The following is an 18,859-nucleotide window of genomic DNA, read 5'->3' as shown; positions in this document are numbered from 1 at the left end:
ACAAATTTTTGGGAGAAATTTCCGTATTCCTCTCAACTCCTTCAAAAAAGGCCGTTTCAGATCAATAGCTTTATTCAATATTGGCAATTTGAAGATATAAGAAACCTAAAAGGTCTCATAGTATAACGAAGTGCCTGTAATCTCACCATCGCCATTCTCGGATGCACAGTTGGCCTCTGCAGACATGCCGGTGTTCTCAGGGAAAGCATTATTGCTGACGACGTTGCTGCTGCTACTGACAGTCTGAGCAGCACTTGAGGCCACCGCGCTACCGTTCAGAGACGTAGTCGCCATGTTTGAAATCGTTTGCGCTGATATTGCCTGCGGTTGTGCTTGCTGGAGCTTGGCAACTGCTTGCTGCTGTTGGTGTTGTTGCAGTTGCTGTTGTTGTTGCTGTTGCAGCTGGTGCTGTTGCTGCTGCGCTTGCTGCTGCTGTTGTGCTTGCTGCTGCTGTTGTGCTTGCTGTTGCTGGGCCTGCTGCTGCTGTGCTTGTTGTTGCTGGGCCTGTTGCTGCTGCGCTTGTTGCTGTTGTGCTTGCTGCTGCAGCTGTTGCTGCTGCTGTAACTGTTGCTGTTGCTGTAGTTGGTGTTGTTGCTGTGCCTGCTGCTGCAATTGCTGCTGCTGTTGCTGCTGATGTTGTTGCTGCAGCTGCTGCTGCTGCTGTAGGTGTGACTGCTGCGACACAGCAGTAGTGCCAGGAGCTTGGCTTGAGACAGGCTGCAATGTGATGTGCTGCGATGGCTGCTGAGACATCAACGCTGGCGCGATGGGCTGAAGCCCGAGCTGCTGGGATTGTAATGCCAGCTGTTGCTGCTGCTGTTGTTGTTGATGCAGTTGCTGCAGTTGAGACTGCTGCTGAGCGACCGCAGCAGCATGTTGCTGCTGCTGAAAATGCAGTTGTTGTTGTTGCTGAAACTGATGCTGGAACTGTTGTTGTTGCTGTAGCGTGATCTGCTGTGTAGGGGCTAGTTGTGTGTACAGAGGCGCCCCACTGGCCGCGGTCAGCACACCGCCCGCACTGGCGGCCGTCAACACGCCCCCCACGCTCGTGGCAGGCGTGGCACTCACGGCCACCCCCACGGAGGACGAAGGCAACACGTACGCCGTGGCGGGCTGAGGAGCCACCATGATGGACGTGGTGTTAGTGTTACTCGTGAACTGCTGCGGCGTGGACGTGCTCGTGGCGACGAGGGCGCCTAGGGTCGCCGTGGCGTTGGTTAAGGCCATGGCTGTGGTCTTCAGACCGCCGGCGTGGCTATGTGGCATACGCACCAACTGTGGCAAGCCAGCAGGGATAGGCCCGCTCGATGAAGGCGTCAGAGGAGCCAAGGGTCTGGAACAAATTATTTATGTATCAAGATATTTTAATTGCTTACATTGCAGATTAACAAAAAACTTTTAAGCATAGACATGTCCAGAAATAAAAGGCCTAGTTTCTTAGGCAAATAGCATTTTTTAGTATTTCGGACATTAGCCCTGATCCGTGCGAGAGAATATTTTGTTTTCGAAAATGAATTGCTATAGAAGTGAATGCCAAGTAGTCACACATGAAACAGGCTTAAACACATAATAAGAACAAACAAATTTGCATTACTGCACTGCGCTGGGGAGACAGGGCATAACGCCAACAAATTATTGATTTATTCTTTCATTCAAAGGAATTATTTTGTGCTCTTTAAGCATGAAACGTGATTAGAGAAACCGCTCCCTAGCAAACTCAAGACGTGAAGGAATAATGCAAGTGCGGAGGCTCCAAATAAGAAGTTAGTGAGAAGCTGTACCAAAAATCAAATCAAAATAAATCAGAAACCACATAGGTTTCTGATGCAGCGGTGTTTAATAACGCTGGTGGTGTAGAAAATGAACAGAATTCTGAACGTGGAAACAAAAACGATGAAATGACCAAACCCAGTCATCAATGTGTATAAGTGAGTGAACTGTAAGCAAAACTCACTTTATTTGATTAGGATGCTGTCCAATGGATGGCATGGGTTGTATTTGAACGCCCTTTGTGACCAAGGCTGAATTGGTGATAGCTCCAGTAGCGGTGATGATGGGGAGGCTGGTGCTGATGCTGTTGTTGCTCCCTGTTAGCGCCAAGCTGTTCACGTTTGTGCTGTTTGAGTTGTTTGTGCGCTGATTCTTACGAGCGACTTTCCCCTGAAAAACAAAAGCATGTAAAATAGGAATGCAAACTAAACTTTTTGATGAACCACTCGTATAATAATAAACTCGTATAAGAATAAAAACCACTCGTATTTAAATGAATCATTTACTTCACGAGATTGTGTTATACGATTCTGTTTCTGACTACATTCACAGAGACTCCGTACAGTAAACGTGAGTGATTTAAACTAATAGAACACAACATCTACTCGCCTAATCAACCTAATGCTGATCCACCAAACACAATCAATTTACGCTCCTATTATTTATTTCATTTGTCAGTGAAAAGCAATGCATTCGCTAGAAAATAATATCTTTAAATGTAATATGACTGCAGGATCTTAAAACAACAGTCCTATAGGTCATGATCAGACTAGCATTGAAATTGGAACAAACACACGAACAAAAAATTTTTTAGTAGGCTCACAAAAGATATGAAATTAAATGCTTACATTTCTCACCTGATGCTTGCCCGTCTGCCCGCTCACGCCCGTTTGTGTACTAGCAGAAGCTATAGGTCGTATGAGCTGCTGTTGCTGCTGTTGGTGCTGCTGGAGGGTCACCAGCTGTTGTTGCTGACCTGCAGAGACCGGCACCACACCCGACACGCTCACTGACTGACCTGTGGACCACAGCAATACTTTATCAGTTTAGAAGCTACTTATAACTTGATAAATTTTTATAAATGAAGTATATATATTTACCAAGACAGAGCACCTTGTGCCACTTAGTCGGTTAGTACAGAGTATTGCTCAAAACGCGAAATTATTGATTGCTCATAGACACTGATACAAATTCCAACCAAATATCCGCTAATGATAGAGATACGATGTTCAAAACGAAATAACGACCAGGCTCGATAGAATATTTAGGCTACAAGTGCCAAGGTATATAAGCAATGCTGCATGGATTAAAATACGTGCGCAGAGCTGCGCGCACCAAGAGTGTGTGTCATGTGTAGCTGCTGGGGCTGCAGTGTACGTACCAAGAGTGTGTGTCATGTGTAGCTGCTGGGGCTGCAGTGTACGTACCAAGAGTGTGTGTCATGTGTAGCTGCTGGGGCTGCAGTGATGCCGGCAGCAGGGGTGGCCGCATAGCAGCAGCGTTGCCATTGCTACTCATCGTCACCTTGGGCTGGATGTTAGCAGGACCTGCACAGCAAGTATATGCGAATTCTATTCCTTCACCGCGATATACAGTCTCATTTTATGCTGTTATTGCCTAATAAAAAAATATAAAAAAATTACTAACGACAGTTCGATGCCTGCTGCAGTATAAAGTATGGGCATAAGTAGTGAAGTTCCATAACATAATCTATGCAAATATCTTAAAGAAAAAATAAAGAGAACTTTTAATAAAGAGACGTAGATCTTTAACTGCCACTCACTGGTAGAATGAACTGGATTTGGGATGTAGACGCCATTGTCTTGAGGCCCAGCTTGTGCGTTACGGAAGATGATGGATGGCTGCGAGTGTTGCCTGAACAAATAACCAACAATAACTTCGTTAGACACAAAGTAACTGTGACAGCCAATGACGGTGATGTTTATTGCTGGTCATAATATTGTAGGAGACAAAATTTTATGTTGAATTGAAAAATGACATGAATTGAGCCACGAACAATTATGATATATTCTCACCTACTTATCAACATTTGAAGATTTGTAGTTTAAACACAGTCTTGATTCTATATTATTTTTTAGCAAGTAAATCTCATCAAAATCGATGAATTTCAAAATCATCATTGCCAGAAAAAGAAATGGATAAGTATATTTTTCAATAAACAGAAAATTGTTCGGCAACTTAATGTTACTAGGTTTCTCTACTAACAGCTGTTGCTGTTGCTGTTGATGTTGCTGCGGGTGCTGGGCGGCAGCTGCAGCAGCAGCGAGCACGGCAGGGTTCTGGAGACCAGCCCAGGTGAGGCCGCCCTGGACGCCTGGGCTGAAGGCGGTGCTCACCTGGGTCACCTGCACGCAGCAGGCACTTCGTAATACCGAGGATAATCGCGATAATACTGAGGGTAACCGCGATAATACTGAGGGTAACCGCGATAACACTGAGGGTAACCGCGATAATACTGAGGGTAACCGCGATAATACTGAGGGTAACCGCGATAATACTGAGGGTAACCGCGATAATACTGAGGGTAACCGCGATAATACCGAGGGTAACCGCGAGTAGCCATAATATTACTGTAATATTTTAAGTACTCGTGGGAGAAGAGAGCTCAACAAGTTCCTTTTGGTATTTGAAATCAGTAGAGGTGGATGAAATCTAGTGGTTGAAATGTAGGAGTAGTTGAACTGCATATTAGCGGGCGGGAGACGGGGAGAGTTTCACCAGTCAAAAAAGAAGTAGGCTTCTGGGCCTGTACGGGTGAGTGAGGAGTGGCACGACGGGGCAAAGATAGTGGACAATCACGTTTGACATTATAATGCCGATATTACCATTCTCAAGTTTTTTACGTTTGCAGCAAAAGTTTAGATTGTGGTTTATTTCTTGAAATCCATCACGCATATTGCTAAACATTACATAAGTATCTTTTCCGTCTTTGTAACAGCATTTCGCTTTGAATTTGGATCTCACTTTGCTTCTAGTGAAGCATGAAGTATTCCCAAACAGTGTTACCTTCTGCATGTGGTCGGTGACCATATCACCGGTACAGTAATTACCACAATTCAGTAATTCATCAGTAATTAGCACAATTACACACCACGTATGTACAGTAATACACAGTAATTACCTTCTGCATGTGGTCGTGCTGGTGCTTGTGGGTTGCCGCAGCTGTGTTGGGTTGAGCAGCAGCGGCAGGCAAGATATTCGTGGGCTGTTGGCTGATAGGAGAGCTGAGCAGCAGCGTCTGGGAGCCCGAGCTGAGCAAGCTGTGTTGGCTGTAGCCTGTGACATCATAGCAATTATCTTAGCTATTCAATGAACGTTAAATTATTATCATTATCCTTATAAAGTTATTTACTCAACCGAGTTAAGCCGGTTGAAGAAATCAGAACAAGAAGACCAGACAAAATGCAAAGTTGTAATCATCACCAAAAGTTGTCTGCCATAAATAAATGACATCACTAACTTGTTCCAAAAACTTCTCAGGACGTGTTAAACTTGGCTTGAACAAATATACATATAGCTCCTGTTTTGGTCCACGTGATGCTAAAACTCGTGGACATAATGAGATTCATGCAAGCAGTTTATACCAAGTGCAAAACTTAGTGCAAACTCTAAGCAAACATGTTTGGAAAAAAAAGTGAGCTGAAGTTACATTTCAGCATGATGTCATTAACATTTAATGGGTAAAACATAAATATATTTTGTGAAGACTGAGGAGAGATTGCAGTGAGGCATGAGTGCCTAGCTACCTTGTGACTGTTGAGTTCGATTAAACCAAAAATGAATGAAGTGAATATATTTTTGTGAAGACTGAGGAGAGATTGCAGTGGGGCATGAGTAGCTAGCTACCTTGTGACTGGTGCAGGACCTGCTGGGTGGCGGTGGCGGCCTTGCCAGGCTGCGCGGTGGGCAGCTGAGCGGTCGTCAGCATGTGGGTGCCCGCTGCCGTCAGCTGACCATTGAACGCCGTCGCCTTCCCTCCCGCCGTGATTACCTTATTCACAAAATAATGATCAGTTGTCCTCGTGTTCGAAGCATAATTTCAGGATAAACAATTTAAAGGGTAGTTCATAACTCTTTAATTGCTTGACACCGTGATAAATAGTCAATACTTTCAGAAATAACTTGGTGGAAATGTCTGAAAATCGAATCCATTCCTTTTTAATGATAATTCAATGAGCCGAAAATGTAAAAGAAAAACATTGTTTACATAATAATTAAAAGACCATTATTTAAAACAATTTATATAAGTACTCATTAAGATGCAATTGTTACATGCATTTAAATTTCAGGGATGACCTTGCACGGTGGAGATTGAATTACACTCTAATTGTCCAATGAAAATGTACACGATAATTGCGTAGCAATACGAAAGTATGACGAGATATGCGTCAGTACCTGAATGTGCTGGCCGGCGTTGAGCGCAGGCTGCATGGCCTGCGCAGGACTGATGGTGGACTGCGTGGCGTTACCAGGCATGCTTTGCAGGGCCAGGCCCCCAGGCATGATGAGCTGACCCTGAGCGTTCTGGTACAACTGCGTCAGGTTGTATGACGGTGCTGGCAGTGATGACTGAATCACTTGCAGTTGCGGCGAAAACTGAACACAAGAACAAGGGAGAGTGAGTGGGAGGCTGCGACATCTGCCTCGTAAGCGCTAAGCTTGAAAGCTATTGTTTATTCATTACATTAGTACAGAACAAATGGAATAATTACCAAGTATTCATAACCAGCAATTGCTACGGCGCTAAGTGGAAGAAAAATCCACTGGAGCGTGGATATCGACACGTCATCGACATAACTGTTTAAACTAGGCCGGTTAGATGCGAATGAAAAACAAGACTTGACCAATTTTATCAATAGATTATTTCTTCTCTTATTTCATTGGTTTTTAAATTATTTAAAAACAAAACTAGTTAACCGGCAAAAAAACTGTAGAGCAAAAAAGCAAAAACGTGGTTGACATGATAAATCATGATATTTACTTGAGCCATGGCTGACGGAGAGACAGCCGTGTGATGGATCTGGTGAGGATGCAGAGGTTGTTGCAGGGGTTGCTGCAACTGCTGCTGCTGTAGGTGCTGCAGTTGCTGCTGCAGGGTGGGTAAGGTGGCCTGGTGGTGCTGCTGCCCCGCTGTGGTGGTGGTGGACGAGGGTGTCGTCTGTGGGGGCGGCGCGGGGGCGATCGCGGGCGGGGCAGAGATGCTCATGGCGGGACCAGTCATCGTAGCTTGCACGTAGAAATGCTGCACAAATATCACTACCGTTTACACTAACGTCAACAACACAAACCTAAGGCCTGAACATAATCCGTAATCCCTGGAGAGAACATTTAGGCAATGATTTTCAAATGAAAGATGAAATAAATTCATCGAAAACACCGAGATAGCATGTCACTGCCAATAATATAACACTACCTATGAGATATTACTGACGACAGTTACTTGCCTGTGAAGACTGAGGAGTGATTGCAGTGGGGGTTTGGTGTGGGGACTGGGGTGGCGCCTGCTGGGGCTGGGCAGGCTGGGGAGTCATAACCTGAGACATGGCAATGCGAGGAGCGGCGACCCGAAGAGGAGACCTGACACCTGCAGCGACCGACAAAGCCGACGCAGGTCTTGGAACGAAAGAACTCAATAACGAGCCAGGACTCGTGTAGGTAACGTAGGACGGCGCAGTGTTGCTTTGTAGAGCGGTCACCCGCGAGGCTGTTGACGGCAAGACCTTGTAGGAGATGGACCCCGGAGTAGCGCCAGCGGTGAACGTCGCTGATGTGGCAACAGGACCAACAGATGTGAAGGTTGGAGCAAGAGATGTCAAAATGGTCGCCCCTGACGCGGAAGAAATACAAGTCACGGGAGAGGAACCTACTGCCGCGAACCGAACATCAGAACACGACACAGGAGCGCCGAAGCTGATAATAATTGGGGCTTGATTTCCTGGCGCATCACAAGTGATGGGGGAATAATGCGGTGAGGCACTCGCTACGCGAGGAGGAGATGGGGAGGAGGAGGACGTGTTTGGTGAGGCAGGAGAGGGAGAGGCGTTGTGAGGGGAAGAAACAAGAGAGGCAGCAGCGTTAAATGCAGGGGAGGCAGTGGCGTTCGGAGTTGTAGCAGGAGAATTAGCGGAGCTAGAACTCTGAACGGAAGGACTGCTAGGAGTTGGTGACTCTGGCACAGAGTTTTGGGGGAGATCAGGAATGGAGTGTGTCGAGTCTTGAGGGTGAAGAGTGTGAGTATCGTGAGGAGTGAGGCACGAGTCGTCAGGAGTCTGTAGGATGTTATGTTTAGGCAGAGGAGTGCTTGGAGAAAGCTTCGGGGATTCGGCAGCTAACAGCTGTTGTTCTTTGACAGGAGAACTGACAGCAGCAGAGGCGGTGGTGACAAGAGCGTCAGCTGAAGTGACAGGAGCAGTGTCAGCAGCAACCTCGTCACTGCAGTGGTCAGCCTCCTGCACGCGGAACAAAACATCCTCACGTAAAAGTAATCTCGCATCCATTCCAGTGTCACGCAACCATTAAATTCATGTAACGCAAAATTCCATTTCTTCATTGCACAAAACAATAATAACAATACAAATAAGTACAAAACATAATAAGCCACCATTTTTGGTTCATTTTAACAATGATTGCTCTGTCCGCTACAAAAGTTTGCTTGATCCAAATGACTTGCACTTGACGGGTACCTGCGAACACGGTTGGGCTGGAAGGAGAGGCGGTTGCATGTCCAGCAGCGGCTAACTGCGGCGGCGAGAACGACCGCGCTGGTGAAGCTGCGTCCGGTTCATCACTAGCGGCGCGAGCTCCTGCACAAACACAGAATATTATTAGTGACGTGAAATAATTAGGGGTGAAGAGCACAAACATCAACGTCCTTAGTGAGGTCAGGTTAAACAATCAGGAGAGATCAGAGAAAAATTGAGGTAGAATGAAATCACATTACTGAATTAGGTTCCCCTTTTTCTGATTAATCTTATCACTAAACAGAATCGCAACGCCCCTGTCGATTGAAACTGGTAGCTATTAATTGCAGTGTGTTGCACAAGTGAATGTATCGGGCAAATTGAAGACCGATGAAAATTTTTAGTCAGTATATGGCGTAATAAATTCAATTCCATGGAAAAATAGTAAAAAATTAAAGTAAATATAGCTAAGATGAATAATCTTTGTAAGGCAGGCATTTAAAATGAAGAGTTACTGACATATGTCAACGCGCCTCCAGCAGTCAGAAAACAATGCATCATGCACATTGATAACAACCTTTGCTCCCAATGCCGGGATGACAACACCCTAGGGCATTATGTTTCCCCGCATCGACAGTACCGGTAATTTAATTTCGCTGACGCTGGCAAACATCAAAACACAAACGTCAAGAAATGCTTGTCAGCGGAATGAAATGTGAAAATGCAAGCGATTGTGTGAAGCCGGGCAAGTGACTGGAGCATCCAAGCTGTACGCAGCCACAGTCACACAGTGTGGTCCAGGCAGTCGCCGAAGCAGGTTTGTGTGCCTCAAGTCCAAGCAACTGCGACAGCGAACCAAAACAAGCTCAAGCTTCACTGACAACGAACAAAATATCGTTATTTCATTTCCTCTAACCACCTTGCACCATATTTGCTGCTGCAATCTTCACTGCTATTTCATCACTGCAATCTATTAACCAGTCTCGCACTAATCATTGAATTCGATCGTAAAGCCAGGCTTCCGTGTCTCTGGGCAGGCTTCTCTGCCTCTTAGCAAGATCAGCTTCCTAAAGCCACTCTCGCAGAAAAATCTAATTTTGGAGCGTCCTAATCGGAAAAAAGTTCAGAAATGTCCCAAAGCTGGCATAAAAGAGAACTCGAGTGATGCAGCCTAATGGATTTTAGCCAGGATCCACTCTAAGCCCATAACAATTTTTGATCAAGAGAGACAGACGAGAGCAACAAAATATTGAAATGCGTTCGCGCAAAATGTCGGGGATGGTAAGAAACGTCCAATTTGTTCTCTACAGTCGAGCATTCCACCACAATGTACGACAAAAAAATTTAAATAAAACATGAGGGTGCACCATAAACAAACATATTAATTTGCTACAAGGTTTAAAGATAGGCGACGTCGTTCTTGGATATTGTCATGAATGAAGAAAAAAAACATACTAATATTTTCGTTAAATGTTATTCATACGTCAATACTTTTCGGCAAAATTTTTCACTAGTGGTTCCAAGTGTACAATAATCTATTGGCCTCTAGAAACAAAAAAAAAAAAAAACATAGAAGTTATCGAAGATCGATTCTAAAAATATATATTTAAAATTTGAGAATTATTAGTATATGCTACAAAACTGGCGAGGTGGCTTTAAACATTACAGAGTAATCGAGGGTGTGGCCGCCTGAAATCGAAAGCTGCGACAATTTAGAACAATAATAATTAAACATAAGAATACAACAAAGAAAACATATTTGAGGTTTTAATCACAGCCAATGCCTCTACAAAAGCTATCCATCAATATCAGCCAGAAATGAAAATGAATTCGCCGGACGGACATCTGATTTGTCGGAAGCACATATAACGCACGGAGATCTGATGACTCAATTAGCGACGGCCAGGTGAACGCGCGGCATTAATGAGCTGGACTTGGAATACCCAGCGAGCCATCGATCAAGCTCAGACCAACTGCCAACTTGGACTACCGACACCTGAGAGTCGTCTTCTCACTGACCACGAATAACTGGTAATGAAATTGCAGAGTCAGTAAAAAAGATAATTAAAAATGTTGTAAACCCAATCGAAATGTAAAAGCAGAAAACGATGTTATGATGAACTTGTTTTTTTTTTCAAGGGTGTATAAGTTAGTCACCTGGACTGGTACACAAAAACGTGAGAAAATTTCTCTCAGAATTACCAAGTCGAGGATTGAGGCTTTTTTGTAATGCAAAAAGTTCCATTCAGAACCGGTATTTCCTTTGATTGATGAGCGCAGAAAAAAATTTGTTCACAACAGTCCACCGCCCAAGACTATGTTGTACGTCATTTAATGTGATATGATAATTTCATAGGGAAAGCAGCATTCACAATCATCTGCATTGTCAGGAAAATTATTATTCATAAATTTCTCTTTATTTGCATGCTCATTCTTTGTTAAAATTAAATGTTATTTCAAAAGACTAAGAATATAGATACTGGGTGTAATAATAATTGCTTACGAACAATGTCCCATTTACTCTGTATAAAAATGAGGCTTTCTAAAACCACAGCGTACAAATAAATAGAACTTGATGAAAATGACATCGACAAAGAAATGTAGCGAATAGAAGATAGAAATAGACACAATAAATAGAAACGTTACATTTTACGGGAAAATAACGACGTGTGTTCTGAGACTGCGAAATTCTACGACAAAAACAAGGGACGGTAACTCCGTTACTGGGCAACAGCAACATCCTCTGCCACTCCAGGCAATGGAAGGATCGCCGCAAGATCCCATTGATGGCTGCACACCAAAGCCGGGGATGCCGCGTGCGCAGAATTACATGGAGTTACTTGCCATGGTCGCAAATAGGCACCATAGAATATCCGTAACTTCTATTTGTATCATAGAACCCGCGTCTTTTTGACCCAAAAGAAAAGGCATATTTTATTCCTTGTAAATATATCTGTGTGAATGGGTAGAATAGTACCGCGCGTTCTTCTATAGTTTAGAATGAACCATATGGTTGAAATTTATAAACAAAATAACGGTTAATTTATAAACTAATCAGTAAAGAGCCAAAGAAATATGCTATACTCCAGTAGTCCGATATAAGTCAAAATCGAGTTACACGATCGTGTACAATAGAATCATAACTTTTGAATAGGTTCTCTCAATTTAAATATCAATGCCAATATTTGTTTGATCACTTTTAGGATTATTTTACGCAATAATATTGCGTAACAGTCAGATGCAACTATTTCGAAGCTGGTAGGATTTATGACAAACCGTAAATCAAATAGGAAATTAATCTCATATAGGAATAGAAACGTCGTGCTTCGATTTTCCTCGTAGTGAGCGACATACATATGGCTTTCAAAACTTCGTCACTGAAATCATTTAGTTCACTTTATAGTGGGCAATTCTAATCAAAATAAGTAAAATCAAATTGGATATTAAGAAGAATATTCTCTTCCACACATTTTTCAGAAATAAATTTTTGTTAAACCATGTTAAAAGTTCAAAAGAAGCCTCGATAAATTTCAAAATAAATCCAATAAGGAAGATAGCACGGCTATATAGGAAGGCCTCGCCCAAGGACGGAGCATTCTCTTGTTCAGCCCCTTACAAGCTCAAGGCTTTATCTTCGAGGACTCTGGCGGACGTTTAATTCGAGAGCGCTCATGTTGTAGAAGTTTTTAGGTGGTTTCAGGTCCAAAGGGACCAAAGGTTTTTGTTGGAGTCACGCAGCAGCCGCGCCAGCTGAGACGAAACTCTGAAAGCGATCCATATATCGATTGGAAGGAGGAAATTAAGCAGACACAAGAAATGCTTCGCTTCGCAGAGCTTCGCGGATCTTTTGATTTTTGCAAGATACAAAGACTGCTACTTGGATTTAAATAGCAAATGTTTCAACAAATCAGAAATGCAATCATTTATGAATCTTCACTTCGCATCAATTTGATAGTTTCAGATACGATTTAGTGAAATGACAATGATGGCAAATTCTGGCAAAGGCAAACGATATAAGTTAATTTAGGGTGTCGGAGTTTTCTAATTAGACCCGAAGCTGTAACAATCTCTGAGATTGGCAAACGTACTTCTCTACTACCGATGGGGTTGATATATACACAATTTTTTCAGCGCAGAAAGATTTACTTAGGCCTGAAAACGAAGTGCCTTCTAGCTGTTGATAGTAGAGGAAAGGGAACAGCGAGACCATGTTAGTCTTAATCTCGACTAATGAGAGTAACGCGTGTTAACAGGCTGAATGAACGGTTACACGAAATGATACTTGTTACAACTCAAAAATTAAGCCATTGCAGTCCCCATATGGTGAACTAAATTGCCGAATCTGACTGCCATAATTACCTAGTAGGAATCTAAAGCGCTCGCAACACTGTGCCGGGGTGCCTATGCACTCACTGTATATACAACTCGTTGCAACTGCCGAAAAGCTCCTGAAAAAACTACCCGCTACAATTTTGCAATCGGTCCGATTTTGCCACGCCACTAGAGATAAGCTGCAGGATGAACTGCAAAATTTTGCTAAGCCAAATTGATGAACTGCAGGCATTATCCAGCAATATCAATTTTCAAATGAAGGAAACAATGAGAAGGTGTCGGTTAGATAAAATAAAATGAAGGCATTGTGATATAAGGGATTGGACACGGACCGCACCGAAGAGAGAGAGACGATGCGAATCAAAAGCAAACCGAATAGCTCAAGGGAATGCGATGACAAAGGAGAAGAAGCGAAAAAATAGAGTGTAAGCAGGAGAGAGAGCGCAAGTTGCAGGCTGGAGAATGGAAGGAGTAGAGCGCAAGTTGCAGCCTGGAGAATGGAGGGAGGAGAGAGCAAGTTGCAGGCTGGAGAATGGAGGGAGTGGAGCGCTAGTTGCAGGCTGGAGAATGGAGGGAGTGGAGAGCTAGTTGCGGGCTGGAAAATGGAGGGAGTAGAGCACTAGTTGCAGGCTGAAGAATGGAGGGAGTGGAGCGCTAGTTGCAAGCTGGAAAATGGAGGGAGTAGAGCACTAGTTACAGGCTGGAGAGTGGAGGGAGTGGAGCGCTAGTTGCAGGCTGGAGCATGCAGGGAGTAGAGCGCTAGTTGCAGGCTGGAGAATGGAGGGATTAGAGCGCTAGTTGCAGGCTGGAGAATGGAGGGAATAGAGCGCTAATTGCAGGCTGGAGAATGGAGGGAGTAGAGCGCTAGTTGCAGGCTGGAGAATGGAGGGATTAGAGCGCTAGTTGCAGGCTGGAGAATGGAGGAAATAGAGCGCTAGTTGCAGGCTGGAGAAAGGAGGGAGTAGAGCGCTAGTTGCAGGCTGGAGAATGGAGGGAATAGAGCGTTAGTTGCAGGCTGGAGAATGGAGGAAGTGGAGCGCTGGGTGCAGGTTGGAGAATGGAAGGAGTAGAGCGCTGGGCGCATCTTGAAGTCAGTGAAAGAAATTCTATGTTAAATCGAAATTAAAAGGCCAATTGGTTTGAGTTGGGCAGAAGAAGCTGAGGGACAGAGCGCTTGGAGTGCAGTGCGCACAGAGGAGACTGAATGAGGAGCACTCGAGTTGTAAGGGGCTGGTGGCAGCAGCAGCGAATGAGTCGACTCGTGAAGAGCCAAGGCGCGAGAGACGTATCATACGGAGCCTCTGCGAGCATTCGCCATGCTTGCGTTAGCGCAATAAACGACAGCAGCGTCAGTACTGCTGGACGCAGAGAACACGGGATGAAAATGGAGAGGGAAAAAATTAAGGTGTCAAATAGACGTGACGTACATCGGTGAGTGAAATGAAAAAGCCACATTGAGCGTGCGAACTGACCAGTAGCTTCTCATGAATTGTGAACGGTGCATAGCGGCAGCAACAGGGTGGCAGCAGCAAGGCCATCGCAACATCAGGGACAACACATTAGCAGGAAAGATGCAACAGCCGTAATATGTTAAAGCGATGCAACACAACAGCGGGGGGATGCCAGACGCCATGTATAGGGAGCAAGGGCAGCTCTATAGACGGGGGCAGGAGCAGTACAATTGAGGGGACAGGAGCAGCACTAGCAGGAGAAGGGGCAGCAATAGGGGGAGCAGGGGTAGCCCTAGAGGGAGGAGCAGTTCTAGGAGGAGCAGGGGCAGTTCTAGGAGGAGCAGGGGCAGTTCTAGGGGGCGCAGGGGCAGTTCTAGGGGGAGCAGGGGCAGTTCTAGGAGGAGCAGGGGCAGTTCTAGGGGGAGCAGGGGCAGCACTAGGGAGCACGGGCAGTACTAGAGGGAGCAGAGGCAGTACTATAGGGAGAGCAGTATTAAGAGAAGCAGCAGCAGGGGGAGAAGATCTATTATTTAACGCCGCGTGTGGGAGAGCGGAGCCCGAGCTGCAGATCAGCTGCGTTTGAGCCTTCGCTCCGATGCCTGCTAAACAGCTCCGTTCACATCCATTCCTGCCTCAAGCGCCGATGTAGCTCAGTGTTACCGAAACTTACGTACGGGCTTACTTGATGAAATGCATAACAAGGTTGTGTATTCGGCAACCAGCAACTTAATACTAGTAGAGTAGCCTCCAGTAGACAAAGGATTAACCATTTGTCCAAGGATACATTAACAGTCTTCAACGTTATGCGTAAATAAATGTGTAGGAACTAGTTTCCGTTAGTGGGCAAAGGGTTAAGCCCTTTCCTGTGGATACATTAACCGTCTTCAAAGTTAAGCGTAGATGGCTTGGTAACCATTTATCATCAGTAGACAAAGGGTTAATCACACAGTTGTATATCTGAATAAATTGTGGCAACCCATGCAGCTTGCCAGAATAGGGTAGGAATTGCTGCAAGCAATCCCAAGGTGTGCACTTGAGAGCACCTAAATGGAGTGCGAGGAAATATACTCCATTACTTGCAGGCGGTGGACCAACCATGCAAGAATTTTGCGAGCCTTGCAAAGGCCAGGAACATGGCGGCGGCTTCTCCCTCCCATGAATATTACAATCGCGCTTCACAGTTTCGACAAGCCGGCGCAAGCTTCACAAGAGGAAGGTGACCGAAGGTCCACCTGGATATCCGTGAATTATACATCGTAATGACGATGATATTCAAGTGTAAAAATCATAAGTGTCAAAGATCTGACACACCCTAAGTCAAGTGAACTAAGCAATAACTAAAAGTTCGTCGCAGGGTACATAGCAAGTAAAATTTGAATTGTTTGCATGTTATTGTTGTTATTGTAGTTGTCCATCCTGGTAATGGCGACTATATAGGGAGGGAGAGTGAATTGCTTGCATCGCATAAGGTTCGAAAAAAATAGTGGCCGTGACTGGAAATAGCCAAAAATAGCTCAACCTCGAATACAAAGCACAATCAATAATATTGAACATTTTAAACCTGAGTAGCTGCTCGAGTTCTGAGCCCAACCAAAAAATTCATGCAAAAGTCAACAAATTATTTAATCTCCCAGCTATGTCGCTCATCACTATACTACCTGCTAAACAGAAAAACTCGTAACAAAGTAATTAATGTTTGCATTAGCGCAGCAAAACTGCATTACACGGGCACGCTAACTAGTGCAGCCGCGCTGCCAGCACGCGCGAACGAGCACAAAAATTGAGCAACGAGCTTAGCTTTGAAGTGGAAAAAGCAATGCATTCAAAAAGAAGCTGCCACGGACCTCACGCCCAGCCACCTCCTTCGTAATTTATTCAGCCTCCTTTTAATTTATTCACTAGAAAAAAAAATGCAAAGAGTGTCCCGCCCGGAAAAAAAAACTATCGGGAGAGTCCGGCAGTACAGGACCAAATTTTTACGTCTATCGGCTTTAAAAAAGTGGTGCAGCCCCGCCGTAGGAATCAGGCAAGCCTGAGAGGGAACAGACGAGAGAAAAATGTATATTTACGAGCTCGGAATCACTCTATCCATCATTGCTTCCAGTCAAAATTCCGCACTAGACTTTGAAGTCAACCTTAGAAATTTCCATGTAAACTGAAAACACAGAAGCATATACATGCAGATCATCAAAAGAGAATATGAAAGACACCACTTCCGAAAACTGAAACGAAAGCGCGTTTTTCCTGCATCACAATTTGTTGAAAATAGTAACATTATGCAAGAAAAAACTGCCAAAATTAGCCGAGATGAAAGAAAACGCCTGAGATAAATAGAAATTGTTAGATTAGCTATCACAAGTCGTGTCAAGTACGATTCCGTTCGAGAGTGATATCGATTCGTTATGGCATCCGAATTTACAAGATATTCGCGATATCAAGATACGAATGTACTGACAGGATGCAAATTCAAACAGCCGCACTGCGCAGAAACAACACAGGAACGTTTCTAAGAAAAAAAAACATTACAGCAATACTCAGATGTGACGTAATATGAATACAACCAACGCCGAGCTCGGCAATAGGAAGCGAAATTGACAGATACTGGGGGCGTGAGTTAGAGATAATTCAGCACACGGTCTCGGCACTGCGTGCTCTCAGAAACATGGCTGGATCATATGTTCCAAATACTGCAAATAGTGACACTATCATGCCTGTTGCACGATCAGAGAGCGAACCTATAGCAATGATACGTCCTTAGGCCGAGCCAACCTGGAGGTAGATGACCTAGCTAACGGTAAAAAGCGCATCATTATTAGGACAAATCTCACTTAGTTTCTGAGTGTAGAGCACAGACCATCTCTAGGGTTGCGGGGCCCAGGAGGGCTGTAAAGCCGCGTGCACGCTAAGCAAGAAACAAGACGCATTACACGCGCCACGCAACATTTCCCTCCAAAACCCGTCCAGCTCTAAACCTGTCCGCCTTTTATTACGCATTTCTTATATACGATGCAAATGTTAAATGAGCCTTGCATTCCCTTATATTTCCCTGACAACTTCCCTCCTATTGTTAGAGGAACATTAAATCAAGTAGTAGTGGTTTTGAACAAGAATATAATCTCGAGTAAAACCAGACAAACAAGACGTAAAAAAAAGCTGTGCGCTCTTCTCACGAGACCGATTCACAAATGCCACTCAACGTCCTAATGAAGACAAAGCGTTATTTTGAGCTGAGGAATTAAAGTCGAGGAATGCTTGAAAATCCTAGTAATTATGTACTATTTATTCAAATTCAACAGTTTCTGAAAAGTTTACTTGATAGCGCTCGGAGATAAATAATTACCTATACGCTTGACAATTTTTCTTATCAAAAGAGAAACGATCGCATTTCATAGATTACTGTGAAATTATTTTGAAGTAACAACTCGATGCTCTCGGATCTCGAATGTACTCCATTCCTTTCTCGTCATCAAAAATGACGATTGACCACTGCCAAAAAATATAATATGAAACAAAATCTGAAATCATATCAGAGAATGAATGGAAAAATCTATGCATGAACACCAAAGGAATGGATGAAAAAGAGCATCCAAGTGTGCACGGCAGCGAAGGCTATCTTTGAGACTGAATGGCTCGGGTCCAAACGTTCTTAGGAAGGCACACAAAAGAATGAAAAACTCCTAGAAACTTCAGGCATCTCCATTTAGTTGACGGAGTTCAGAGCTCAGGCTCCGCGAGGGTGATAGACTACCGAGATGAAGGACAGGAAAAGCCTACATAGCTATTCCGAATACACGGAAGCTCCAATTATTTATTCAATCAGATCGATTACGCCTGTAATAAAATTCCCGTCGTATGGAGAAACAGTAGACCGCGGAAGGCGACAGATCTTATTTGTACACTGCAACTATACTATCATTACAAAAGGTCCACAATTGACCCAATAGTTTACTCGCAATCAAAGCGACAGTTGCTCATTTATATACATTCTCAGAAAAATGTTGTCATTGTCCAACTATATAGAGACACACTTCCTTATAACCACAGCACGAGCAGAGTCTCACAGAAACGCCCTCTTACAGAGCCATACTGGGTCAGGATGACCCGTACAAAAGACAACAAGGGCATCGATATTTGGACAAAGCCTCACTAATTTTTCTGAATGCACGTTCAAAAGTCGATTCTGTGGCCAACTTGCAGTCGTATGCTTCAACCAAAACATAATAGCGATGCAAATAAATATTGAATACTTTCTTTTTCAGAAAATAACATCATTACAGGCATAAGTTTCGAACTATATTAAACACTTCAAGTATTTTGTTATACGTTTCTTGAATATTTCTTGATCCATAGCCCACACGAAAAATACTGAACAAACATGTCGGAAATGAATTCATTTATAATCAAAATATTTCAATACATTCATATTTTCTTACCACAACTTTCCATTGCAGCGAAATAGAAAATTTACTTTACTATAGTAATCACTAGTCGGCATAAATCTGGAAGGTGGGATTTACTATTCACCTTTCGCGATTTGTACGTCACTCCAGGCTCAGTGGAATTCTAGAAATGTTGTTTCATATATTCAATATCGATCCAGCTGGG

The 18,859-nt window shown here is 43.9% G+C and overlaps 1 protein-coding gene across 1 annotated transcript in view; it reads right to left on the bottom strand.

Moving 5' to 3' along the window:
• Window positions 1-18,859, bottom strand: part of LOC108680088 (mucin-5AC) — a 43,848-nt gene that overhangs the window by 4,206 nt on the left and 20,783 nt on the right. The window contains exons 2-14 of the mRNA XM_047880040.1: window positions 8,475-8,594; window positions 7,236-8,240; window positions 6,773-7,033; window positions 6,187-6,387; window positions 5,638-5,782; window positions 4,913-5,067; window positions 3,997-4,136; window positions 3,554-3,645; window positions 3,198-3,317; window positions 2,619-2,788; window positions 1,955-2,160; window positions 634-1,333; window positions 147-381 (exon numbers count right to left, since the gene is read on the bottom strand). Coding sequence (XP_047735996.1) covers window positions 147-381; window positions 634-1,333; window positions 1,955-2,160; window positions 2,619-2,788; window positions 3,198-3,317; window positions 3,554-3,645; window positions 3,997-4,136; window positions 4,913-5,067; window positions 5,638-5,782; window positions 6,187-6,387; window positions 6,773-7,033; window positions 7,236-8,240; window positions 8,475-8,513 — 3,469 coding nt within the window. The 5' untranslated portion in view covers window positions 8,514-8,594. The remainder of the gene's footprint in view (window positions 1-146; window positions 382-633; window positions 1,334-1,954; window positions 2,161-2,618; window positions 2,789-3,197; window positions 3,318-3,553; window positions 3,646-3,996; window positions 4,137-4,912; window positions 5,068-5,637; window positions 5,783-6,186; window positions 6,388-6,772; window positions 7,034-7,235; window positions 8,241-8,474; window positions 8,595-18,859) is intronic.

Source organism: Hyalella azteca, unplaced genomic scaffold (genome assembly GCF_000764305.2).
Source record: "Hyalella azteca isolate HAZT.00-mixed unplaced genomic scaffold, Hazt_2.0.2 contig4507, whole genome shotgun sequence".
Lineage (NCBI taxonomy): Eukaryota > Metazoa > Arthropoda > Malacostraca > Amphipoda > Hyalellidae > Hyalella > Hyalella azteca.
Note: the sequence above shows the minus strand (reverse complement) of the source record. Positions and strands in the feature narration are given on the sequence as shown.